This window comes from Coregonus clupeaformis, chromosome 31, assembly GCF_020615455.1.
Source record: "Coregonus clupeaformis isolate EN_2021a chromosome 31, ASM2061545v1, whole genome shotgun sequence".
In the NCBI taxonomy this organism is placed as follows: Eukaryota; Metazoa; Chordata; class Actinopteri; order Salmoniformes; family Salmonidae; genus Coregonus; species Coregonus clupeaformis.
The window spans coordinates 26975637-27003122 of record NC_059222.1 but is presented as its reverse complement, the minus strand read 5'-3'; the positions used below and the strand labels follow the sequence as shown (position 1 = coordinate 27003122).

General features: G+C 44.4%; 1 protein-coding gene across 2 annotated transcripts in view; it reads right to left on the bottom strand.

The window, feature by feature from the left end:
* Positions 1-27486, bottom strand: part of LOC121547340 (phosphatidylcholine:ceramide cholinephosphotransferase 1-like) — a 38426-nt gene that overhangs the window by 6579 nt on the left and 4361 nt on the right. The window contains exons 1-3 of one of the 2 annotated variants that reach the window (XM_041858552.1): positions 6452-6529; positions 2897-3744; positions 1342-1459 (exon numbers count right to left, since the gene is read on the bottom strand). In XM_041858552.1, coding sequence (XP_041714486.1) covers positions 1342-1459; positions 2897-3507 — 729 coding nt within the window. In that variant the 5' untranslated portion in view covers positions 3508-3744; positions 6452-6529. Of the gene's footprint in view, positions 1-1341; positions 1460-2896; positions 3745-6451; positions 6530-27486 lie in introns of those variants that run through there. The other variant, XM_041858553.2, reaches the window with a different exon arrangement.

Sequence of the window (27486 nt, the reverse complement as noted above, 5' to 3'; positions counted from 1 at the left end):
ATTCCTATAAATGGAACAGGGAGGACACTTGAATCAGGTTGGTGACATTTGACCTGGTCAAAGGTCAAAACAGATTAGAGTTTTGTCCCAATTCACCTTCATAACCTAGCCTGGTGGAACCAGCCTGATCGCTGCTTTAACCATTCTATTTCACTTCACATATCATGTGAAATAGAAAGGTGAATGCAGCAATCAGGTTGGTTCCACCAGGCTAATCATAACCACCATCGATAACGTACTCAGTGCTCTGTGTGTGTGTGTGACCGACCAGTGTCTTTGATGAGGGGCCAGGAGCTGATCTGCGCTGTCATGGGCCAGAAGCTGATCTACGCTGTCATGCCCATTAATGCGGCGCCAGAATCAGGTAGGTTTAGTCTGACCTGTTCAAACTTCAACATAGTATATGTTTGTTTGTCAGATATCACCTCTCCTAACTGCCATTAGTAATAGAACAGTGAATATGTGTGTATATGTTCACAGATGCATCTATGGAGCCATAACTTGGAGACTTGCAAGAAGATGTGATTGAGTCCTGACCGACAGACAGGCTTGATACTGACGTCTCTGAATGAAGAGACCAGGCACTCTGCATTAACATTTTACTAGACAACTTTCACTTGTATTGAGTTTTTTTATTATTGAATTGATGGTATCAGCCAATATGGGGAGGGAGAAACCCTGAGTATTCTGCACCAGGAAACAGGGAACTCCTGTTGTTGTATATGGGACACCTCACAGGAAGGTATGACCACTCTGACATGTTGCCAAGGTAGCCCCATTACCACCAGACAAAACGCTGATAGGCACAGTATCTGTATCTGCTAGGAATGACAATGAAAGGTGCACATTGCTATATTAGCAGAACACTGCTTCTATGGTATTACTACATTTGAAAGTTATCAAAACACTTACTTTAGAATATCTACCTAAATTCAGCAATTGCATTCTTCTCATATTATGCTGTAGGCTACTGCCCTATTCAAAGCTTCCTCCGGCACCTCACCATACATCTACCTGTAGTTTTGAACTCAATCTGCAGGAGATTGGTTTGTTGTGATTGAGTGGGGGAAAACAGATGCGGTCAAGGTTCTGACATACGGTTGTGTCTTGATGGTGAAATGGACACACTCAAGAAACACCCACATCAAACCACACCCTCAACCCAACTCACGTTTGGCTTCTGTCATTGCCGCAAGCATTTCTTGAGGAACAAGCCAAAAGAATTAGGCCAAATCAGCGGGTGCAGTTCCTCTCTCTTTAAGACATAAGGCTACTACACAGTCATGTCACTTAGTATGCTATGTTTTTGCATAAAGGAATAATGGGAGAGGTGGTAAGTACCTTAGGAGAGCACTTGAAATGCATCCCTGGCACGGGGAGTGTGGTGATGTACATGGTGATACACCTGTATAGGTAGAGTGTGCCAACGATAAAGAAGAACCGCCGACCAACGATGGACCTGAGGATGAGAAAGTTGTACATTAAGAATCAAGACTTGCTGGAGTGCTTAACCAGCACACTACTATGGCTGTTGCGGTGACCGTATTACCGCCACACCGGCAGTCAAGAGTCATGGCCGCAGTAAAATTCCACATGACCGATGAGTCACGGTTATATCCTATTATGTACTTTGGACATGCGTTGGTAGTACCCAAATGGTACACAGCGCTCTATTGTCCCTCTAATCACTATGAAATCAATACAAACGCAATCAAAAATCACATCAAACACTTATAATCAAAACAGTATCATGCTTTTTAAAACAAACCTTACTGTGATTGATCAATTTGAAGAAGTTCAACAACAGGTTGAAACTGAGTGGAAAGCATGGTTGTTGTGTATGTTGTTTCAAAGCCTAACACAACTAAATGGACAGCGCATTCTAAGGTGATGATGAACTCAAAACACCCACATGCATATTAGAGCTTATGAATATGCATAGGCCTATATGAGCCCAAGCCCGAAAAAACCATACAATTAAAATAATTACTGTGCCGTTATACAATACATAGCCTAATAGCCTACCGCATACTTAAGATTGGTCTAGCCTAGTCTCCAAAATTAAACAAATTATAGTAACCGTCTTTGAGTGTGGACTGTATTATTATGCATACTGGATGGACTGGTTGCCTTACTGTATGCTACACTCCAAACGTTCTATCAATGAGTCTGGGAGAGAACATATAGGCCTAGGCGATGCTGTTGGTTCATTGATTGTGTAGGGCGGCTTACAGAGTTAGCCTACAATTATAGTGAATTTGTATTAGATTTTTAATAGCCTAGTAATAGGCTGACATTACCTTTAGCTACAGAATCTCACCACGATGCATTTCCATCTCCTCCTTTCTCGAGCGCACAGAGAGAGGGGCTGTCAACAGTTTAATCAAATATGTTTAGCTTTGAAAGCATGTTACTATCAATGTTCCCGAACAGATTTCACTTGGTTTCACAAATTAAGCACTGGGTAGCTGCAGGAATAGGGTTGGAGAGGCCATGGCACACAGAGTTTGGGCGGAATATAACCTTTCATGCAGCGAGAGGCTGCATGCTCCTCAAACAGTGCTAAATTAACTAGCTTACAGCCTATGGCATGGTGCATAGCCAGATAACATACAGTAATGTAGATGTTCCAAAGGTGCGCATCAGCGGTTTGTATGTGGCTTGTAGGCCTATACGTGGAGGCCTGGAGATGCTAAACTTGTTGATATTAATTAATGGGTAATTACTATGAGACCGGCAGTCATGTGCATGACAATAACCGGCTGACAAAATGTCATGACTACCACAGCCTAAAACACTTCAAAACATACTTTAACATGGAGTGGATCAATCAATAAGTTATGGATGTTATAATTCAAGTCGTTATCGATTTTTGTAGTATATCTTGGTCATTTACCTATATTTTAACAGTGCCCACTGTAGAAGCCACAGGACGACCAGTATCATGCCGTTGATTTCGCATATAGAAAAGGCCCAGTCTACTCTGCCGAAAAAGTCAAAGAACTTGTCTGGCAGGGGTGGAGTGGCCTCCTTGGCAGGCACGCGTTCGTGGACCACGGAGATCATGATGGTGGTAAAGATGAAGCAGATTATGGCGTAGACGAATGCCACGCCTGTCTTTCCCCATTCCTCAGGAAACGGAGAGTGGGTGATCTCAGGCATGGGGATCTGGACCCGCTCCTTGTGGAACTCATTGACCACACCGTTCCTCTTGGGCTTGTTCCCATTAACCTCACTGTTGACAGCCAAGATGGCGTGTCCGTTGGCATGCCCGTTTTTATGTGCTTCAATGTGGTGCTCTATCCTGAGAGTCTCCATCTTGTCCAGGAGCTGTCTGCCTCCGTCTGAGGTGACAAGGGCCAGAGGGGCCGTCTGGAAGTCCGCCTTAGAGAGCTGCAGGAGGCCCTGGCCATCCAGGTGGCGTAAGGCCTCTGAGTATTCCTGCATTCCCTCATCGGTCAGCCACAGGAGCACGTCCTCCGTTGACCACTGGGCCACTTTCTTCATGTCAGTCCCTGTGCCGTACTTGCTGCAAACGGAGGGAGAAACAAAGGTGGTAGAGTCCAGAGGTGTTCACGACTTGGTCTAACAAATCCAGAGCCCTCCTGAAGTCACACATCACGTGGTGAGCACATTGGGTGCTGCCCACACCTGGAGTATCCAGTCAGGTTTATCTAGAGGTTAATCCATCCGACCATGGGTTGCGATTGAATTTGCAGCTGTTTGATGCAGTGACTTTTTGCGCTAAAATGGGAGAAAAATGTAAAAACATTTGGATAAATATTCAAACTAATTTGCATTACTTTGACATTCACTACCAGTCAAAAGTTTGGACACACCTACTCATTCAACAGTTTTTCTTTATTTTTACATTGTAGAATAATAGAGAAGACATCAAAACTATGAAATAACACATATGGAATCATGTAGTAACCAAAATAGTGTTAAACAAATATTTGAGATTCTTCAAATAGCCACCCTTCGCCTTGATGACAGCTTTGCACACTCTTGGCATTCTCTCAACCAGCTTCATGAGGTAGTCACCTGGAATGCATTTCAATTAACAGGTGTGCCTTCTTAAAAGTTAATTTGTGGATTTTCTTTCCTTCTTAATGCATTTGACCCAATCAGTTGTCTTGTGACAAGGTAGGGGGGTATACAGGGTATACAGAAGATAGCCCTATTTGGTAAAATAACAAGTCCATATTATGGCAAGAACAGCTCAAATAAGCAAAGAGAAACAACAGTCCATCATTACTTTAAGACATGAAGGTCAGTCAATACGGAACATTTCAAGAACTTTGAAAGTTACTTCAGTGCAGTCGCAAAAACCATCAAGCGCTATGATGAAACTGGCTCTCATGAGGACCACCACAGGAATGGAAGACCCAGAGTTACCTCTGCTGCAGAGGATAAGTTAATTAGAGTTACCAGCCTCAGTAATTGCAGCCCAAATAAATGCTTCACAGAGTTCAAGTAACAGACACATCTCAACATCAACTGTTCAGAGGAGACTGTGTGAATCAGGCCTTCTTGGTTGAATTGCTGCAAAGAAACCACAATGAAAGGACACCAATAACAAGAAGAGACTTGCTTGGGCCAAGAAACATGAGCAATGGACATTAGACCAGTGGAAATTTGTCCTTTGGTCTGGAGTCCAAATTTGAGATTTTTGGTTCCAACCGCTGTGGCTTTGTGAGACGCGGTGTGGGTGAATGGATGATCTCTGCATGTGTATTTCCCACCGTAAAGCATGGAGGAGGAGGTGTTATGGTGTGGGGGTGCTTTGCTGGTGACACTGTCTGTGATTTATTTAGAATTCAAGGCACACTTAACCAGCATGGCTACCACAGCATTCTGCAGCGATACACCATCCCATCTGGTTTGCGCTTAGTGGGACTATCATTTGTTTTTCAACAGAACAATGACCCAACACACCTCCAGGCTGTGTAAGGGCTATTTTACCAAGAAGGAGAGTGATGGAGTGCTGCATCAGATGACCTGGTCTCTACAATCCCCCGACCTCAACCCAATTGAGATGGTTTGGGATGAGTCGAACCGCAGAGTGAAGGAAAAGCAGCCAACAAGTGCTCAGCATATGTGGGAACTCCTTCAAGACAGTTGGAAATGCATTCCAGGTGAAGCTGGTTGAGAGAATGCCAAGAGTGGGCAAAGCTGTCATCAAGGCAAAGGGTGGCTATTTGAAGAATCTCAAATATATAATATATTTTGATTTGTTTAACACTTTTTTGGTTACTACATGATTCCATATGTGTTATTTCATAGTTTTGATTTCTTCACTATCATTCTACAATGTAGAAAATAGTTTTAATAAATAAAGAAAAACCCTGGTACTGTATTAGGCTGTATGTTCCCCCTCAAACAATCAAGTATATTCTAGAATGTATGTAATCTGTTAAATAGTGTGATGACTCAAAGCAGAAACAAATTGTAGCTATAACAAATTATACTATTATAATATTCTAACTTAAAAAAAAAAAACATTTATAATAGTAAAAGTATAATATTCATAATGTAGAGTGACTAAAATTCGTCACCCATTCAACAGATTTATGCACACAACACACCGGACCACAGAATGTTCACACTTAACACGCGCTCTCGTTCAGGAGGACATGAGACTTCTATGTTGGAAGACAAAGCCACAATTATACGTTAAAATACCAGTTAAAAGGGCATTCCTGTTAGTATTTAATAAACACACCGCGTCAACGACTAACCATGTCTGATATTGTTATTGTATTAATACAGTATAGCTGAGAACGCAAATTCCGTTATGAGTTAAATACGTTTAAAATGTGTAGGCAAATGTTTCACCCTCTGTGGAATAATTTGCAGCAAATAACGTTTTACCTTGTTGCTACTGTGTCTATGTTGCCGAATGAACAACCTCGATACGAAAATACGTATGCTACGCTATTCCTCGTAAGAAATGAACAAACAGGCAAATTGAGGCAACTTTATTTGAAGCGCGGGAGAGGTAACTTCCATGCAAGCCATTCGAAGAACTCGGGAGGGTATGCTTACTGGGTGTGGCAACTGTATTTACAAATCTGCCTTTGAGGGAGGGTGGTGGTTGTCTCTTCATCTGGTTTACATTAGCAAAAGGATCAAACGCCCATAAATTGCATTGGCGCCACTTCTCCAGATAATTACGTCAGAAGCGTCGCTTCTTTTCTGGTTACTGCTACTGGGGATCCTTGGGACTTCTCCACCCTAACTGCTGACGGGACCGCGCGTGCTTCCGCCATCGCGCGCATGTTGATTCTGTCCACCCATACCAGACGCGATCAGGACACGCAGGTTGAAATATCAAAACGAACTCTGAACCAACTATATTAACTTTGGGACAGGTCGAAAACCTAAATATGTATTGTTGCTGTTGCTAGCTAATTTGTCCTGGGATATAGACATTGGGTTGTTATTTTACCTGAAATGCACAAGGTCCTCTACTCCGACAATTAATCCACAGATAAAAGGGTAAACCGAGTGAGTTTCTAGTTCTCGCCTTCTTTAGGCTTCTTCTTCTTCTTTTGACTTTATATAGCGGTTGGCAACCAACTTTAAGGTGCATTACCACCACCAACTGGACTGGAGTGTGGACCTCCGTTCATCTTTCGATCACCCTTCTTCTTCTTCTTCTTCTTCTTCTTCTTCTTCAATGAGGTTTAACGGCGGGTGGCATCCAATTTGTTGCGTTACCGCCACCTACTGGACTGGAGTACAACTCCCTTAACCAGAAAAAACCCTGACTCTGAAACGCCCAGTTTGTGTAAGCACTCCGGGCTGGACAACTCACAGCACAGGCAGCATGACTACTTTCCTAAAAAACGTGAAGGCGTTTAGGGGAAGCTGTGTTAGCAAGTTGCCTGGTAACACCTTGCACAATCAGGAACCACACAGAAAGGGAGCTTTTAATATTAACTATATGCCCGAAAGTCATGATGTGCTTAGCAGGGTTAAGTGTAGAGTAGTGCTAAGCGATTAGTGGTCGGTTCGGTTTTGGTTCGATTATAAAAAAAAAAAAAGAAACATTAAACATTAAATGCACTATGCATTATGTGGGTTGAATTATGTAACAGAATAAAACAATTAATAAAAGTCCCATGATGGTAGTGACAGCCCATTACTGCTTAGCACTTATTAACCATAATTTATTCACATTACTTTACAAAATGTTTAAGTTCTGTATATTACATTTGTTTTATTTAATTAATGTATTATTTAATTCCAAGTCATCTCATCTCTATAAAGCTGCTGCCTATGCTGTCTGACAAAATCACAATTTTAGTAGTTCTTCATAGTAAATAAGGCATACTTTTATGACTGCTGAATAAAAACGATCAATCACTTAGATCTTCAGTCTCTTTTACATAGCAGGTGTAAAAGTAACACAGACCGGTCATTGTAGTTAATTACCACATTTTCTGTGCCAAACTCCCTGCTACATCGCAGTTCGGGCTTGATCTGATTTATCTCTAGAGAAACTGCGCAATGAGCTTACAGAAAAAAAGAACACAATGGAATTCAAATAATTGAATCACAGGTCAATTAGTTGTTTAAAAAATGAAAAATATGCTAAATGTCAGTTAATCGATCAGCACTAGTGTAGAGCAACTCCTGTTTGCTCTGCAGTAGCCCTCTACTGCTTTACTGAGCTCTCTGTTTATCTGGATATATTTTTTGGTAAATGTTTTAGGATACAAATATTTAAAAATGGCCAAATATTTAATTTTTTAAGTATACATTTTAAATACATTCCAACATACTGTATATTACAGAATGAGAAATATATAACATATGATTGTATTTGTAAGAAAAAAAAAATATTGACATAAAAATGTTTGGCAAATGTAAAAAACTGTCCAAATCATATTTTAATAAGATGGTGACTATATTAACAAATGGTGCTCTTTAGTATCACATTCATTTATGCCAGGCTCAGACTTCAGAACTGGCCTGTACAAGCTAAACCTTTATTAACAGAGTACAACATAACACATGAACTGTCATGACACTTTTTCCATGGGTGGCCCAAAGAGAGCTAACCCAAGGCCACGCCTCCAGATCCTTTTAACAGGCTGCCACAGCTACAATATATTTTGTCAAAAATATAATTTTATTGTACTTGATACATACCAAAAGCATACCAGAAGCACTAAAATGCATTTAAATGACTACAAAAATGACTGCATGTAGTGAGATGTTTAAAAAAAATTATTAAGCTGAAGAGCTTACTATAATCCTTTTTTGTATGTAACCTCTTGAGATGGGAAAACTTTTTTATTTTATTTTTATTATTATGCAGAGAGCAATGGCTAGCTAGTATGCTAACTATTCTAGCTAACTAACTGGCTGAATAAATTGACAAAGTACTCACTCAAACTGTCAAAACTAACCCATAACTTTACACAACGTTAGACACGGACACGAATGACCTGTTTGGCGTGTTAACACACTGGTGGTTTGTTGTAACCGAGTATTGGTGCTAAACCGTGTTATTGGAGGCTGGCATGCTAGTTGACTATGGCATCATAGGATTCGGTGCCCTGGACGGTTTTCACGGAAGAATACTGTACCAAGTTAGCTAGCTGAATAATCTAAATTCGAGTCTATTCCTAGACCGCGTGGCTGCTGCCACTCTAATCTGGTGGTCCCTGCGCGCATGACCCACGTGGAGTTCAAGGTCTCCGGCTGCCTCTGGAACTGCCGTTCTGCGGCCAACAAGGCAGAGTAAATCACAGCCTATGCTACCCTCCAGTCCCTCGACTTCTTGGCGCTGACGGAAACATGGATTACCACAGAAAACACTGCTACTCCTACTGCTCTTTCCTCGTCTGACCATGTGTTCTCACATACCCCGAGAGCATCTGGTCAGCGCGGCGGTGGCACAGGAATCCTCATCCTGATTCTGCCTCCTCAACCCTCCTCTCCTCCCTTTCTGCATCTTTTGACTCTCTATGTCCCCTATCCTCCCGGCCAGCTCGGTCCTCCCCTCCTGCTCCGTGGCTTGACGACTCATTGCGAGCTCACAGAAGAGGGCTCCGGGCAGCCGAGCGGTAATGGAGGAAAACTAGACTCCCTGCGGACCTGTCATATTTTCACTCCCTCCTCTCTACATTCTCTTCCTCTGTTTCCGCTGCTAAAGCCAATTTCTACCACTCTACATTTCAAGCCTCTGTCTCTAACCCTAGGAAGCTTTTTGCCACCTTCTCCTCCCTGCTGAATCCTCCTCCTCCTCCCCCTCCCTCCTTCCTCTCTGTGGATGACTTCGTCAACCATTTTGAAAAGAAGGTTGACGACATCCGATCCTCATTTATTAAGTCAAATGACAACGCTGGTCCTGCTCACACTGCCCTACCCTATGCTTTGACTTCTTTCTCCCCCTTCTCTCCAGATGAAATCTTGTGACTTGTGACGGCCGGCCGCCCAACAACCTGCCCGCTTGACCCTATCCCCTCCTCTCTTCTCCAGACCATTTCCAGAGACCTTCTCCCTTACCTCACCTTGCTCATCAACTCATCCTTGACCGCTGGCCATGTCCCTTCCGTCTTCAAGACAGCGAGAGTTGCACCCCTCCTCAAAAAACCTACATTCGATCCCTCCGATGTCAACAACTACAGACCAATATCCCTTCTTTCTTTTCTCTCCAAAACTCTTGAGCGTGCCGTCTCTAGCCAACTCTCCTGCTATCTCTCTCAGAATGACCTTCTTGATCCAAACCAGTCAGGTTTCAAGACTGGTCATTTAACTGAGACTGCTCTTCTCTGTGTCACGGAGGCTCTCCGCACTGCTAAAGCTAACTCTCTCTCCTCTGCTCTTATCCTTCTAGACCTATCCGCTGCCTTTCATACTGTGAACCATCAGATACTCCTCTCCACCCTCTCCGTGTTGGGCATCTCCGGTGCTGCTCACTCTTGGATTGCGTCCTACCTGACAGGTCGCTCCTACCAGGTGGCGTGGCGAGAATCTATCTCCGCACCACGTGCTCTCACCACTGGTGTCCCCCAGGGCTCAGTTCTAGGCCCTCTCCTATTTTCTCTATACACCAAGTCACTTGGCTCTGTCATATCCTCACATGGTCTCTCCTATCATTGCTACGCAGACGACACACAATACATTTTCTCCTTTCCCCCTTCTGATAACCAGATGGCGAATCACATCTCTGCATGTATGGCAGACTTATCAGTGTGGATGTCGGATCACCACCTCAAGCTGAACCTCGGCAAGACGGAGCTGCTCTTCCTCCCGGAGAAGGACTGCCCGATCCATGATCTCGCCATCACGGTTGACAACTCCGTTGTGTCCTCCTCCCAGAGTGCAAAGGACCTTGGCGTGACCCTGGACAACACCCTGTCATTCTCCGCTAACATCAAAGCGGTGACCCGATCCTGCAGGTTCATGCTCTACAACATTCGCAGAGTACAACCCTACCTTACACAGAAAGCGGCACAGGTCCTAATCCAGGCACTTGTCATCTCCCGTCTGGATTACTGCAACTCGCTGTTGGCTGGGCTCCCTGCCTGTGCCATTAAACCCCTACAACTTATCCAGAACGCTGCAGCCCGTCTGGTGCAGCATGTCACCCCGCTCCTCCGCACATTCCACTGGCTTCCAGTTGAGGCTTGCATCTAATACAAGACCATGGTACTTGCCTACAGAGCTGTGAGGGGAACGGCACCTCCTTACCTTCAGGCTCTGATCAGACCCTACACCCAAACAAGGGCACTACGTTTATCCACCTCTGGCCTGCTAGCTCCCCTACCTCTACGGAAGCACAGTTCCCGCTCAGCCCAGTCAAAGCTATTCGCTGCTCTGGCACCCCAATGGTGGAACAAGCTCCCCCACGACGCCAGGAAAGCGGAGTCACTGACCACCTTCCGGAGACACTTGAAACCCTACCTCTTTAAGGAATACCTGGAATAGTATAAAGTAATCTTCTTCCCCCACACTTTATTTTTAAAGGTGGTTGTCCCACTGGCTATCATAAGTTGAATGCACCAATTTGTAAGTCGCTCTGGATAAGAGCGTCTGCTAAATTATATAAATGTAAAATGTATGCATCTCTGGAATACATTTTAAGGCATTACATGCATTCTAGCAAAGATTCAAATGTATGTACATGTATTGAAATGTATTTTTTCCCTTATGGGTTCAATGACAATCAAGTGTGAACTAATAAATTAGGAATCAATGAGGTAGGCTGATATGGAATTCTTAAAGAATAGGGGGAAGGTTGATTTAACCCATTAATATCCTGAACAAAGTCAAACATTTTCTCAAGACAAAATCAGTTAGTAGTAGTGGTACATTTAGTTCAACTAGCCTAATAAAGTATTTCTACAGCAGTCAAAATGTAGGCCTAGTCGAGTGCTTGGCCATAGGAAAGTCAAACACATTTTCAATGTCTTCAGATTTCTTATTCCCTGTGGAATTGTTTACGAAATGGTGTTTCCGTTACGGAACTGAGATGAAGCTAACAAATGGTGTCTCGCATTGAGCACAATAGACATGCATACTACTCTCACCTGTATTGTACAGTTGAAGTCAGAAGTTTACATACACTTAGGTTGGAGGCATTAAAACTCGTTTTTCAACCACTCCACAAATGTCTTGATAACAAACTATAGTTTTGGCAAGTCGGTTAGTACATCTACTTTGTGCATGACACAAGTAATTTTTCCAACAATTGTTTACAGACAGATTATTTCACTTATAATTCACTGTATCACAATTCCAGTGGGTCAGAAGTTTACATACACTAAGTTGACTGTGCCTTTAAACAGCTTGGAAAATTCCAGAAAATGATGTCATGGCTTTAGAAGCTTCTGATAGGCTAATTGACATAATTTGAGTCAATTGGAGGTGTACCTGTGGATGCATTTCAAGTCCTACCTTCAAACACAGTGCCTTTTTGCTTGACATGATGGGGAAATCAAAATAAATCAGCCAAGACCTCAGAAAATAAATTGTAGACCTCCACAAGTCTGGTTCATCCTTGGGAGCAATTTCCAAACGCCTAAAGGTACCACGTTTCTCTGTAAAAACAATAGTACGCAAGTATAAACACCATGGGACCACGCAGCCGTCATACAGCTCAGGAAGGAGACGCGTTCTGTCTCCTAGAGATGAACATACTTTGGTGAGAAAAGTGCAAATCAATCCCAGAACAACAGCAAATGATCTTGTGAAGATGCTGGAGGAAACAGGTACAAAAGTATCTATATCCACAGTAAAATGAGTCCTATATCGATATAACCTGAAAGGCCGCTCAGCCCTTGCTGAAGAAGCCACTGCTCCAAAACCGCCATAAAATAGCCGGACTACGGTTTGAACTTTTTGGAGAAATGTCCTCTGGTGTGATGAAACAAAAATAGAACTATTTGGCCATAATGACCATCGTTATGTTTGGAGGAAAAAGGGGGTGCCTTGCAAGCCGTAGAACACCATCCCAACCGTGAAGCATGGGGGTGGCAGCATCATGCTGTGGGGGTGCTTTGCTGCAGGAGGGACTGGTGCACTTCACAAAATAGATGGCATCATGAGGAAGGAAAAGTATGTGGATATATTGAAGCAACATCTCAAGACATCAGTCAGGAAGTTAAAGCTTGGTCGCAAATGGGTCTTCCAAATGGACAATGACCCCAAGCATACTTCCAAAGTTGTGGCAAAATGGCTAAAGGGCAACAAAGTCAAGGTATTGGAGTGGCCATCACAAAGCCCTGACCTCAATCCTATTGAACATTTGTGGGCAGAACTGAAAAAGCGTGTGCGAGCAAGGAGGCCTAAAAACCTGACTCAGTTACACCAGCTCTGTCAGGAGGAATGGGCCAAAATTCACCCAACTTATTGTGGGAAGCTTGTGGAAGGCTACCTGAAACGTTTGACCCAAGTTAAACAATTTAAAGACAATGCTACCAAATACTAATTGAGTGTATGTACATTTCTGACCCACTGTGATGAAAGAAATAAAAGCTGAAATAAATAATTCTCTCTACTATTATTCTGACATTTCACATTCTTAAAATAAAGTGGAGATCCTAACGGACCTAAGACAGGGAATTCTTACTAGGATTAAATGTCAGGAATTGTGAAAAACTGAGTTTAAATGTATTTGGCTAAGGTGTATGTAAACTTCCGACTTCAACTGTATACAGATACTGATGAGGGGAATTGAAACCAGGTGTGTGTAATAAACAAGACAAAACAAATGGAATGATGAGATGAGGAGCGGCAGTGGCTAGAAGACCGGTGACGACGAAGGCAGCTTCAGAGGAAGTCGTGACGCGCAGCTTCAGCATCACGCCGACACCGGCCTCGGGGACGGCCAGGAGGACGCGGATCAGGGCGAGCCGGATGGCGACGGTGGAAATCCCGCAACAGGGAGGGATCGAGGATATTCCTCACCCAACACCGCTCCTCCAGACCGTACCCCTCCCACTCCACGAGGTACTGAAGGCCCCCCACCTGACGCCTCGAATCCAAGATGGAACGGACGGAGTACGCCGGGGACCCCTCGAATGCCAGAGGGGGCGGAGGGACCTCCCGCACCTCAGACTCCTGGAGCGGACCAGCCACCACCGGCCTGAGGAGAGACACATGAAACGAGGAGTTCATACGGTAATCGGGAGGGAGTAGTAACCTATATGCAACTGCTTTGATTCTCCTCAGGATTTTGACTGGCCCCACAAACCGCGGGCTCAGCTTCCGGCAGGGCAGATGGAGGGGCAGATGGAGGGTAGAGAGCCAGACCCGATCACCCAGTACAAAAACCGGGGCCTCACTGTGGTGGAGGTCAGCGTTGGCCTTCTGACGATGCACGGCGCGCTGGAGGTGAACGTGAGCATCGTTCCACGTCTCCTCCGCGCGCCGAAACCAGTCATCCACTGCAGGAGCTTCGGTCTGGCTCGGATGCCACGGTGCCAGAACCGGCTGATAACCTAAGACACATTGAAAGGGAGTTAGATTAGTGGAGGAAACCCAGAGGTCAGGCTGACCGAGACCCCAGACGTTCCATAAACGCCTTCCAGACCCTGGATGTGAACTGACGACACCGGTCAGACACTTCGTCCTCTGGCACCCTATAGTGCCGGAAGACATGAGTAAACAGGGCCTCCGCAGTCTGCAGGGCCGTGGGGAGACAGGGCAGAGGAAGGAGGTGGCAGGCTTTTGAAAAGTGGTCCACAACGACCAGGATGGTGGTGTTTCCCTGAGAGAAGGGAAGATCAGTTAGAAAGTCAATACACATGTGGGACCATGGCCGTTGTGGAACTTGTAAGGGCTGTACCATACCCGCTGGGAGGTGCCTAGGTGCCTTACTCTGGACGCACACCGAGCAAGAGGAGACATACACCCTCACGTCCTTAGCCAAGGTAGGCCACAAGTACTTTCCGGTCAGGCAGCGCACTGTATGACCGATACATGGGTGACCAGAGGAGGTAGACGTGTGGGCCCAATAGATCAGACGGTCACAGACAAGAGACGGCACGTACTGCAGCCCAGCTGGACAGTGATGTGGAGATGGCTCTGTGCGTACCGCCCGCTCTATGTCCGCGTCCATCGCCCATACTACCGGCGCCACAATGCAGGATGCCGGGAGTATAGGGGTGTTGGCTATGGGCCTCTCCTCTATGTCGTACAGTCGTGACAGCGCGTCTGCCTTCACGTTCTTCATAGCCTGGATGTATGACAGAGTAAACTCAAACCGGGTGAAGAATAGGACCCACCTGGCCTGGCGAGGGTTTAGCCTCCTCGCTGCCTGGATATACTCCAGGTTACGGTGGTCTGTCCAGACGAGGAAAGGGTGTTTCGCCCCCTCGAGCCAGTGCCTCCACACTGTCAGGGCTCTGACAATAGCCAACAGCTCCCAATCACCAACGTCGTAGTTCTGCTCCGCCAGGCTGAGCTTCTTGGAGAAGAAGGCACAGGGGCGGAGCTTGGGTGGCGTGCCCCGAGCGTTGAGACAGGACAGCGCCTATCCCTACCTCGGACGCATCCACCTCCACTACGAACGGTAGTGATGGATCGGGATGGGGAAGTACCGGGGCTGAGGTGAACAGAACCCTCAGGTTACTGAAGGCCCTGTCAGCCTCAGCGGACCAGCGGACCCGGGAAGGCCCACCCTTCAACAGAGATGTAATGGGAGCTGCGACCTTGCCAAAACCCCGGATAAACCTCCAATAGTAGTTGGCAAAGCCAATAAAGCGCTGCACCTCCTTTACCGTGGTTGGAGTCGGCCAATTACGCACGGCTGAAATGCTATCTCCCTCTATCTCCACACCTGAGGTGGTAATGCGGTATCCGAGGAAGGAGACGGACTGTTGGAAAAACAGACACTACTCTGCCTTGGCATAAAGGTCATTTTCCAACAGTCGGCCCAACACTTTGCGAACCAGGGACACATGCTCTGCGCGCATAGAGGAATCCACCAGAATGTCTTCGATGTAGACCACTACATCGTGACCAAGTATGTCCCGAAACACCTCGTTCACAAAGGACTGGAAAACGGATGGAGCATTCATCAAACTGTACGGCATCACCAGGTATTCGTAATGCCCTGTGGTTGTGCTGAATGCTGTCTTCCATTCGTCCCCCTCTCGGACAAGCACCAGGTTATATGCACTCCAGAGATCTCATTTTGTGAAAAAGCGCGCCCCATGCATTGACTCGATCACAGATTGGATGAGGGGTTGAGGATAACTATAACGTATTGTCCCCTTGTTCAGTGCTTGGTAATCAATGCACGGGCGCAGACCTCCGTCTTACTTCTTCACAAAAAATTAACTTGAGGAGGCGGGCGAAGTGGAGGGACGTATGAACCCCTGGCGCAGGGACTCCGGGACGTATGTCTCCATCGCCTCCGTTTCAGCCTGTGACAGGGGATATACATGACTCCTGCGAGGCACAGCGTCTACTCGTAGGTTTATCGCGCAATCCCCCTGCCCCGATGAGGTGGTAATTTGGTCACGTATGTTTTGGAAAACACGTGCGCCAAATCGAGGTATTCGAGGGGGATGCGCACGGTGGAGGAAGTGTCTGGACTTTCCACCGTGGTTGCACCAACGGAAACAGCTAGGCACCTACCCTGACACTTTCGCGACCACCCGGTGAGAACCCTCTGCGACCATGAAAAGGTGGGGTTGTGTAGTGCTAACCAGGGATGACCCAACACAACAGGGAAATCGGGGGACAAAATAATAAAAAATGTGACATGCTCTCTATGGGTCCTTTGGGTAACCATCGTGACTGGTGCTGTAACTTCCCTAACGAACCCTGACCCTAATGGTCGACTGTCGGATGTCCTCTCGCAGGCTGCACCGGAATCCGTCGATCAGGGCCCGCTCGTTCCACCCGGACCCAGCCACTAGGGTCCGAAACTCTGTGGACCTGTACGGTCCTCGTCCCCTGCCTCAGTTGGACCAGACGCTCGCCCGCCTCTCGTCCTTCGGGCGAAGACTGCCCAGAAGAGGCGAGCGAACCCCCCGTAGTTGTCCAACGTGGTTCCTCCTTCTCTCCAGACCGCGTTGGCCCACTCCAGGGCTTTCCCCGAGAGGCAGGAGACGAGGGCGGACACCTTCTCCCGCTCCGATGGAGCCGGGCTGATGTTCACGAAGTAGAGGTCCAGCTGCAGGAGGAATCCCTGGCAGCGGGCAGCCATCCCGTCAAACTCCCTCGGTCGGGATAGATGAATCCCTCGGGGTGCTGGAGTGTGGGTGGCCGGATCTGGTTGCTCAGCTAATCCATCGCTTCGCCCAAGCTGGCTAGCATCCTAGAATGCTTGTGGATCCGTGCCACGGCTCCAGGCATAGGCTCTTCTCCTGCTGACTCCATGGCAGGTGTGTGATTCTGTGGTGATGTGATTTGAAGGGTAAATCACAGAATAACAGGTTTATTTCGTTGACACAGCGGTACGCTGCAATGCGTCAAACACCAGTGCAGAAAATACAGCGCACTGGAAACAACAAGTCACAAGGGTGAATATCCCGGCAATACAAAATACAAGAGCTCCACCGAGCTAAACTAACCTCCACAATAAACAATCACACACAAAGACAAGGGGGCAGAGGGAACACTTGAGGGGAATTAAAACCGTGTGTGTGTAATAAACAAGACAAAACAAATGGAATGATGAGATGAGGAGCGGCAGTGGCTACAGTGGGGAAAAAAAGTATTTAGTCAGCCACCAATTGTGCAAGTTCTCCCACTTAAAAAGATGAGAGAGGCCTGTAATTTTCATCATAGGTACACGTCAACTATGACAGACAAAATGAGACAAAAAAAATCCAGAAAATCACATTGTAGGATTTTTAATGAATTTATTTGCAAATTATGGTGGAAAATAAGTATTTGGTCACCTACAAACAAGCAAGATTTCTGGCTCTCACAGACCTGTAACTTCTTCTTTAAGAGGCTCCTCTGTCCTCCACTCGTTACCTGTATTAATGGCACCTGTTTGAACTTGTTATCAGTATAAAAGACACCTGTCCACAACCTCAAACAGTCACACTCCAAACTCCACTATGGCCAAGACCAAAGAGCTGTCAAAGGACACCAGAAACAAAATTGTAGACCTACACCAGGCTGGGAAGACTGAATCTGCAATAGGTAAGCAGCTTGGTTTGAAGAAATCAACTGTGGGAGCAATTATTAGGAAATGGAAGACATACAAGACCACTGATAATCTCCCTCGATCTGGGGCTCCACGCAAGATCTCACCCCATGGGGTCAAAATGATCACAAGAACGGTGAGCAAAAATCCCAGAACCACACGGGGGGACCTAGTGAATGACCTGCAGAGAGCTGGGAACAAAGTAACAAAGCCTACCATCAGTAACACACTACGCCGCCAGGGACTCAAATCCTGCAGTGCAAGACGTGTCCCCCTGCTTAAGCCAGTACATGTCCAGGCCCGTCTGAAGTTTGCTAGAGTGCATTTGGATGATCCAGAAGAGGATTGGGAGAATGGCATATGGTCAGATGAAACCAAAATAGAACTTTTTGGTAAAAACTCAACTCGTCGTGTTTGGAGGACAAAGAATGCTGAGTTGCATCCAAAGAACACCATACCTACTGTGAAGCATGGTGGTGGAAACATCATGCTTTGGGGCTGTTTTTCTGCAAAGGGACCAGGACGACTGATCCGTGTAAAGGAAAGAATGAATGGGGCCATGTATCGTGAGATTTTGAGTGAAAACCTCCTTCCATCAGCAAGGGCATTGAAGATGAAACGTGGCTGGGTCTTTCAGCATGACAATGATCCCAAACACACCGCCCGGGCAACGAAGGAGTGGCTTCGTAGAAGCATTTCAAGGTCCTGGAGTGGCCTAGCCAGTCTCCAGATCTCAACCCCATAGAAAATCTTTGGAGGGAGTTGAAAGTCCGTGTTGCCCAGCGACAGCACCAAAACATCACTGCTCTAGAGGAGATCTGCATGGAGGAATGGGCCAAAATACCAGCAACAGTGTGTGAAAACCTTGTGAAGACTTACAGAAAACGTTTGACCTGTGTCATTGCCAACAAAGGGTATATAACAAAGTATTGAGAAACTTTTGTTATTGACCAAATACTTATTTTCCACCATAATTTGCAAATAAATTCATAAAAAATCCTACAATGTGATTTTCAGTTTTTTTTTTCTCATTTTGTCTGTCATAGTTGACGTGTACCTATGATGAAAATTACAGGCCTCTCTCATCTTTTTATGTGGGAGAACTTGCACAATTGGTGGCTGACTAAATACTTTTTTTCCCCCATTGTAGAAGACCGGTGACGACAAACGCCAAAGCCTGCCCGAACAAGGAGAGCAGGCAGCTTCGGAGGAAGTCGTGACACCGGGATAGGACATTGTTTTTGCACCAGGAACAGTCACATTTCTTACCATGTAGCTGCCCAAAATCACAGCTGGCGAGAAGGATGAGGAAATCCGCCCACTCCCACACTTCACAGGATTCAGAGAATCCTTTAAGGACAGGCGAGAGGCAGGATAACTTGAGCCTGTAGGTCCCGGCACCTGGTGAAGGCCTCCGACAGATGGAGAAGCCCCGCTCGATCCAGAGCAGGGACGGAAGGTTGCTGATGTCGACTTAGAAATCGTAGGGGAAGGAGTAGGCACAGCGGCCGCAGACACAGGGACCACCAGCGACGAAGTTGAAGGAAGATCAGGCTCCAGGGCGGCTAAACTATTAGTCGTTTGTATCCGCTGTCTTCAGCTTCCACAGCTTGTGATATGCGACCATCGTTGATTGGCATGCTCCTCTTGCTGTGCTCCTTCGACTCCGCTATCAGATGGGCGAAGAGAGGCAGGAGATGGCTCCCCTGGAGAACGAACTCCGGGCAACACCGGCCAGTCGGACAACGACAAGGTGGAGATGCATCCAACAAGTGTGAACGCTGTCCAGCCACTGTCATAGAAAAGGTAAACATTCCACTCTGCGTTTTCCCCAGTTTCTTACGTAGGCTGGCGACCTGCTTGATCAAGGAAGCCACTTGAATCCTATAATCCTCTGCAAACAAACAATTGCCACATTGGAACTCCGAGTGATCCAGTTTGTCCCGAAACAAAGCGTAGTAGATACAGCTCCTACAGCGCTGGAATTGTTTACTTCTCCAGATAAAGAGGGCTCCATTGTAAGACTAATCTGGGACTAACTTCGTTAGCTTGACGGCTAGCAGCTTAGCTAGCTAGCTAAGGTTAGCGGCTCCGTCAAGCAGGCTTCAACCTGTCTGTTAAGCAGGATTCCGGGACAAGAAATAGCGGACCTAGCTGTTAAAAGCTAACCGCGTCGTGGAATCCATGCAAAAACAAGTTCAGTATTTACATCTAACAAAGACTGTTGTTTTTGACCATTTTTATTTTACAAAAACAACAAACCAAGTGTTTCCAGCTGTGAGTCTTTGTGGGTAAGTCTCTAAGAGCTTTCCACAACTGGATTGTGCAACATTTGCCCATTATTCTTTTCAAAACTCTTCAACCTCTGTCAAATGGGTTGTTGATCATTGCTAAACACCCATTTTCAGGTCTTGCCATAGATTTAAGTCAAAACTGTAACTCTGCCACTCAGGAACATTCACTGTCTTCTTCGTAAGCAACTCCAGTGTAGATATAGCCTTGTGTTTTAGATTATTGTCTTGCTGAAAGGTGAATTAATCTCCTAGTGTCTGGTGGAAAGCAGACTGAACCAGGTTTAGCTCCATTCCATACCCATAACATGATGCATACCCATTACATGATGCAGCCACCACTATGCTTGAAAATATGGAGAGTGGTACTCAGTAATGTGTTGTATTTGCCCTAAACATAACACTTTGTATTCAGGACAAAAGTGAATTGCTTTGCCACATTTTATGGAGTATTACTTTAGTGCCTTGTTGCAAACAGGATGCGTGTTTTGGAATATTTGTATTTTGTACAGGCTTCCTTATTTTCATTCTGTCAATTAGTTTAGTATTATGGAGTAACTACAATGTTGTTGATCCATCCTCAGTTTTCTCTTATCACAGGCATTAAACTCTGTAACTGATTTAAAGTCACCATTGTCCTCATGGTGAAATCCCTGAGCGGTTTGCTTCCTCTCCAGCAACTGAGTTAGGGAGGACGCCTGTATCTTTGTACTGACTGGGTGTATTGATACACCATCCAAAGTGTAATTAATAACTTCACCATGGTCAAAGGGATATTCAATGTCTGCTTTTTTTTTTACCCATCTACCAACCCTTCTTTGCGAGGCATTGGAAAACCTCCCTGGTCTTTTCCAAAAACATAATTCCACTTTGACATGAAAAATGGGTATTGTGTGGAGGCCAGTAACAAACAATCTCAATTTAATCCATTTGTAATTCATGCTGTAACACAACAAAATGTCAAAAAAGTCTGTGGATGTGAATACTTTCTGAATGTGTAATAAGCAACTGTTTTGTAAGAATGAAGTAGGCATACAATCAGAAGACCCAGAAACAAAGCGATATGACATGTAGGCTTTAGGTGTACATTTCAACCCTCCTCTCTATTCACATTCAATAGAAATAGGCCTATGTGCATTCAAAGCATTTGCCTCCAGCCACCTAACAGGTGACATTTACTCACTTGGCTCAAGTCAATTTGAGAGGAAAAAGTCAGACTACAGAGTCCACAGAGAGACAGAATGTTACTTTAGAGAATGAGTCATTTTCTCCTCGAACTGTGATGAGAAGTTTCCACTGTGGTGTCTATTGAAGCAGCACATTTTATTTCACAGCAGCTTCTGGTGACTCAACTCAATCTAATAGCCATTAGACATTAGTAAGATCATTGAGGCAGGTGCGTTAGACCATCTTGCGGCAATTGAAAAACTCAGCTTTTCATTAAGAAACTGCCCTCTTCAACTACCCTCATACCCGACTGGTGACCTCTTTTACTCACGAGAGACAACGCGGGCCATTCCTCTAAATTTGGCCACAGCATCACCTCATTGCTGTCAGACAGCCACACGAGTTGGCTTTACTAAATCCACGTCGAGGTAGAGGCGGCAGGAAAGGATTAGAACAGGGGACATGAGGGTGTAGGGTCTAGGTCTGGTGACCAGCTGGCATCATTTATCGCTTGATGATAACTTCATTCCCCACTGATCTGATAACACCACCGCAACCACGCTGGAGTGAGAAGAACCTTAGCTCAGGCCAAAAGGTTGTTGACTTGTTTGGACCATTCAGCCGTGGCGCTTGTGCACCAAAACACTGGCTTTAAAGAACTTGAATATGAGACATCCCGTTAAAAGTATGAGACAGACATAGAGGATCAAAAAGCCATTAACATTCGGAAACAGATATCCTAATACCTAGAAATAATTATTAACAATGTTCTTCGCAGAGAAGATATTAAAGAAGAAAAATGGAGCGGCTGTAAAAATCATTATGCAACTTCACAAGGTCTACAAATGATCTGCTCTCTCTGATACAGTACATTACCAATGTTGGGATTGGGAATTAGGTATGCTGAGAGATAAAAAGTTGCCTATCTCTGCAGTGACCTTTCCAGTTGAACGGTGGAGGACCATTGCATACTTTTCAGACAGTCTGGAAAGCTGCCCATGCACTTCACACAGGCATTTCTGTTCTGCCAACAACTGAACGTTTTACTTCGGGTCACACTTTTTTTTTTATACCAGATTTTTTTTACAAATGTTATTTTTTTGTTAGGGGGGTTGTCCATTTCAAATTCTACGTTTATTAAACATGTACCAGTAGGCTGACACTCAAAATAAAATAACAGTAAGAAATACATTTAATTGATAGTAAACTCAATAGAAACAAAAAATCATTCAGGCTATAACCCAATAAAATTTGGGAAAGGGGGTGATAATACTTTCTGAAGGCACTGTAAAGTACATATACTGTATATTGTTTGTATGTACACTACCGTTCAAAAGTTTGGGGTCACTTAGAAATGTCCTTGTTTTCGAAAAGAAAAGCAATTTTTTTGTCCATTAAAATAACATCAAATGGCTATTGTAGCTGGAAACGGCTGATGTTTAATGGAATATCTACATAGGCGTACAGAGGCCCATTATCAGCAACCATCAGTCCTGTGTTCCAATGGCACGTTGTGTTTGCTAATCCAAGTTTATCATTTTAAAAGGCGAATTGATCATTAGAAAACCCTTTGCAATTATGTTAGCATAGCTGAAAACTGTTGTGCTGATTAAAGAAGCAATAAAACTGGCTTTCTTGAGACTAGTAGAGTATCTGGAGCATCAGCAATTGTGGGTTCGATTACAGGCTCAAAATGACCAGAAACAAATAAAACTTTCTTCTGAAACTCATCAGTCTATTCTTGTTCTGAGAAATGAAGGCTATTCCATGCAAGAAATTGCCAAGAAACTGAAGATCTCGTACACAAAGCTGTGTACTACTCCCTTCAAAGAACAGCGCAAACTGGCTCTAACCAGAATAGAAAGAGGAGTGGGAGGCCCCGGTGCACAACTGTGCTAACATAATTGCAAAATGGTTTTCTAATGATCAATTAGCCTTTTAAAATGATAAACTTGGATTAGCAAACACAACGTGCCATTGGAACACAGGACTGATGGTTGCTGATAATGGGCCTCTGTACGCCTATGTAGATATTCCATTAAAAATCAGCCGTTTCCAGCTACAATTGCCATTTACAACATTAACAATGTCTACACTCTATTTCTGATCAATTTGATGTTATTTTTTATGGACAATAAAAATTGCTTTTCTTTCGAAAACAAGGACATTTCTAAGTGACCCCAAACTTTTGAACGGTAGTGTACGTGTTGGGCTTTATGAATTATTTATTTGTATGTGTTGGGTTTTAGCTAATATTCTTTACAGAGTTAAGTATATTTGTCCGGGCCTCAATTGTTCGCTGTTCGATAATCCTAATGTTATAACTTCTAATAGTAACTGTATCGACTGGCGAATTGGGAGAGAGTGAGGTGATTGCCATCTAAGAGCCAACATCTTTTTTGCAGCAGTGCTGCCTGCCAGCAGTAATAGTCTCTGATTGAGAGATTCAAGGAGCTATCATTGTTAACGTAATAGATGCAAAGCATTTAATATTTGCATTCATGCACTTCGAAATGTATTTCGTAACTTTGCCCCAGAAGCATTTAACTGAAGGTCACTCCCACATCATATGGAGGAATGTGCCTACCTGATTTAGGGAACACAGTGAACAGTTGGGAGTTGGGGCCAATTTCATTATAAAACGTTTCCTTGGTGTAAAATAAAGTCTGTGAACAAACTTAAAATGTGTAAATTGTTGGATCGGATTACAGGATGCCAAGGTCATATTTTTCCATATTCTGTTCCAGTTAAATGGTTGTTCAGATTCAATTAGATATGTGGACCATACCTTTTTAATGGCTAGCTCAGCATATGCGCTTTCCAAAAGTTGTTTATATATTATGGAGATCAGTTCAAACTTGTCTAGACTTCAGTCCACACTTGCCTCAGTTTTGACCCCGGGTTTCAGGCCACAAATGAGTCATGATATTATTGCAATACAAATGGGTGAATTCAAACTTCTCTTCATTTCTTCAACAAACCATGGTGCCTTAGGCACTACTGTTGCACAGACAGAAATTAAAACAATGACTCAACTGGACCAAGGTCAACTGATTTCCATCCACTTTACATATACATATGTTTTGTTGGCCAACAGGACAGCTCCTGGTAGTGTGATTCATAGGCTTAACTACCAACAGACTCGAACTGTGTGTTTCAGGAATTTTCTCAGTCCATTCCCCCTATTTGCACTAACCAGTGTTTCATCAGCAACAAAAGCAGTTAAGTATCAGCTAGATCAGCCAGGACAAAACTCAACAATTGGAGACATTGTAAGAGCCTGAAAAGTGCAAAATCTAAAGCCCAAGTGTGACCTCTGATTATCTTAAACAGCCAAGCTAATTTATCAGTGCTCATTTGGTCATGACAATCAATCTTGATGCCAACAACACAGCAGTGTGTGTTTGGCCTTTGACTGACCGTGAAATTAAATTCAATGAATGCATGAATCTCCATCTCAAACCACATCCATCTGAAAGACAAACCAGCCTGTGGTGGATGGGAAAGTTGAGGAAATGAAACATTATATCAAGCTTGTTCGGTTAAATTTACAGTAGGCTAAATTGTGAAAAGATCAGGTCAGTTTCAGCCAATGGAAGGAATTAAGACTTTATTACTGATGCCAGTGAAAGCCATACACAGCTACAATCAAATCCAACCCTCATCACTGTCTATACATTTCAAAGCATAGTAGCCTACCTACCAAACAAAGGCATTGCCTTTCAGCCAGTCTCTTAGTAGGCATTATCATTGCGAAAAAACAAATTGCAGAACAGCCACAGGTAATGAGAAACTCCTTTGGCCATGAGTGCAGTCTACTCAACACAACACAGGGATAAATTACCATCATTCATAACCTCTCTCTCTCTCAAAATGGCACTGAGGTTTTCCTAATGAGGCCCGTGAATAATGCAGGAACACAACGGGAACTTCCGCCAGACAAAGACACCACATATATTTCCAGATAGTCTGTACCCAACCAGGAACATCGAGCTCAACCTTCACTGTCATGCAGGTCTTGTGTTTATCCATTGGTCAAGCCTAAGAGACCCATAGTAAGTGTTATTGACACAATAGAAATACAATAGGCCGTAGTTCTAGTTTACATAACTAGAGAGTGAGAGGGGGGGAAAAGAATCAGGAATGTGAAGACCGACGACGACATGGCTGAAGCTCTAATTTAATTAAAGCTCAATTTAAGTGACTGCACCAATGAGCGCTCGCTCATGTCGTCAGCAACCATGGGGGTGGGGTGGAGACGGCCATGCTCGTTGGAAATGTAGGCCTAACTAAGCAGATGCTACATGATCAAAGTTTTGCTTGAGAAGAAATGAAATGCTCACAGAATAGGCTAATCATTATCTTTTTGGCAACATTAGCAGGTCTGACTGGCAAAACCAACACCATCCGTCTTCACTGTCATACCTTACAGCCTTTTGAAATACAAGGTTTACATGATCTAGATTCCAGGCCTATACTCACTGTTTAAATGATGTTCAGCTAGAAGAAAACAAGTAGGCTTAGGCCTATATTCTGCGCATTCCAACCCACTGAATGTCACGAGAGGAAAAGGAATTGACACATCATATTAAGGGCCACAGAAATCAAGTGATTTCCTGCAGATCTATCCTTGAACTGTAATGGTATAAGCAGGCTACCTTGATAATGGATAGTAATGAAATGTTGTCCTACTTCAAGAAGGTTATGGCCATTTTAAACCTTATGCTTCCAGTGTGTGCTCTGCATCGAGTAAGTAAGCTATGTGTCAAAATATTTAAAACAGTGTTTGGGGTGTTCAGTTGCAAACCATGTGTAGGCTAAACACGAAACAAGTAGCCTATCCTGTGTGCCATTGTTGAGCTCTTTTTTTTTTAAACACTAGTTCTTGGCACAGCTGTAAACCCACACAAATCATACATGATGGATCTATTCTTCCAAGGATAGTTTATTCCTCACAGGGCTTTTTCCACACACAAAAGCCAAAGATCTCAATCACCATGTTTAAACAAACAGCAACAACGGAGCAAGGATAATGAGACCACACAAGGGGCTATGGCATCTTGTTCTGGGTGGCTAAAGGAGACAAAAGTTATTTCAAATGAATAGCCTACCTCCCCCTGTTTTAAAGCCCATATACACTGAGTGTACAAAACATTAAGAACACCTTCCTAATATTGAGTTGCGCCTTTTGCCCTCAGAACAGCCTTAATTTGTTTTCGTTGGGGCATGGACTCTACAAGGTGTCGAAAGGGTTCCACAGGGATGCTGGCCCATGTTGACTCCAATGCTTCCCACAGTTGTGTCAAGTTGGCTGGATGTCATTTGGGTGGTGGACCATTCTTGATACACACGGGAAACTTGTGGTCCTCTGTAGCTCAGCTGGTAGAGCACGGCGCTTGTAACGCCAAGGTAGTGGGTTCGATCCCCGGGACCACCCATACACAAAAATGTATGCACGCATGACTGTAAGTCGCTTTGGATAAAAGCGTCTGCTAAATGGCATATTATTATTATTATTAAACTGTTGAGCGTGAAAAACCCAGAGCGTTGCAGTTCTTGACTCAAACCAGGGCACCTGGCACCTACTACCATACCCCGTTCAAAGACACTTAAATATTTTGTCTTGCCCATTCACCCTCTGAATGGCACACATACACGTCTCAATTGTCTCAAGGCTTAAAAATCCTTCTTTAATCCATCTCCTCAATAAGGGATCATAGCTTTCACCTGGTCAGTCTATATCATGGAAAGAGAAGGTGTTCACAATGTGTTCAACACATTTCCATTTTACTTGTTACATTTTAGTCATTTAGCATACGCTTTTATCCAGAGCGATTTACAGGAGCAATTAGGGTTAAGAGCCTTGCTCAGGGGTACAGAGATTTTTCACCTAGTTGGCTCGGGGATTCGAGCCAGCGACCTTTCGGTTACTGGCCCAACAGTCTTAACCGCTAGGCTACAACTTGGATTAGTTCACTGCTTGCCTGAGGAAAATATGTGATAGACCTATTTTTATTTTCTACCAGCTAGTGAACAAATTTTTTTTGTGTGATCAAATGTTTTTATTGTTTTTAGTAAGGTACATAAAACAAGCACACATGGACAAAGTGACAAGACCGTACAAGACAAACAGTTCCCATCCCACGCCCCACTCACAGGACTTCCAAAGTAAGATTATTTGTTCACAACAGCAGTCTTTTTACAGTCATACACTGATGAAAGAGCAAATATGTTTATTTTACTCAGCTCATGCATACGTGCTAAAGATATTTCCATGTTTATAATATCCATGAATGACAGCAGCCACTGCTGTCTGTTTAAAGAATGAGGAGCCTGCCAACGTGAGGCTATCATCTTTTTGGCTGCTGTTAATCCAGCCAGCCAAATACGTTGCTGTTT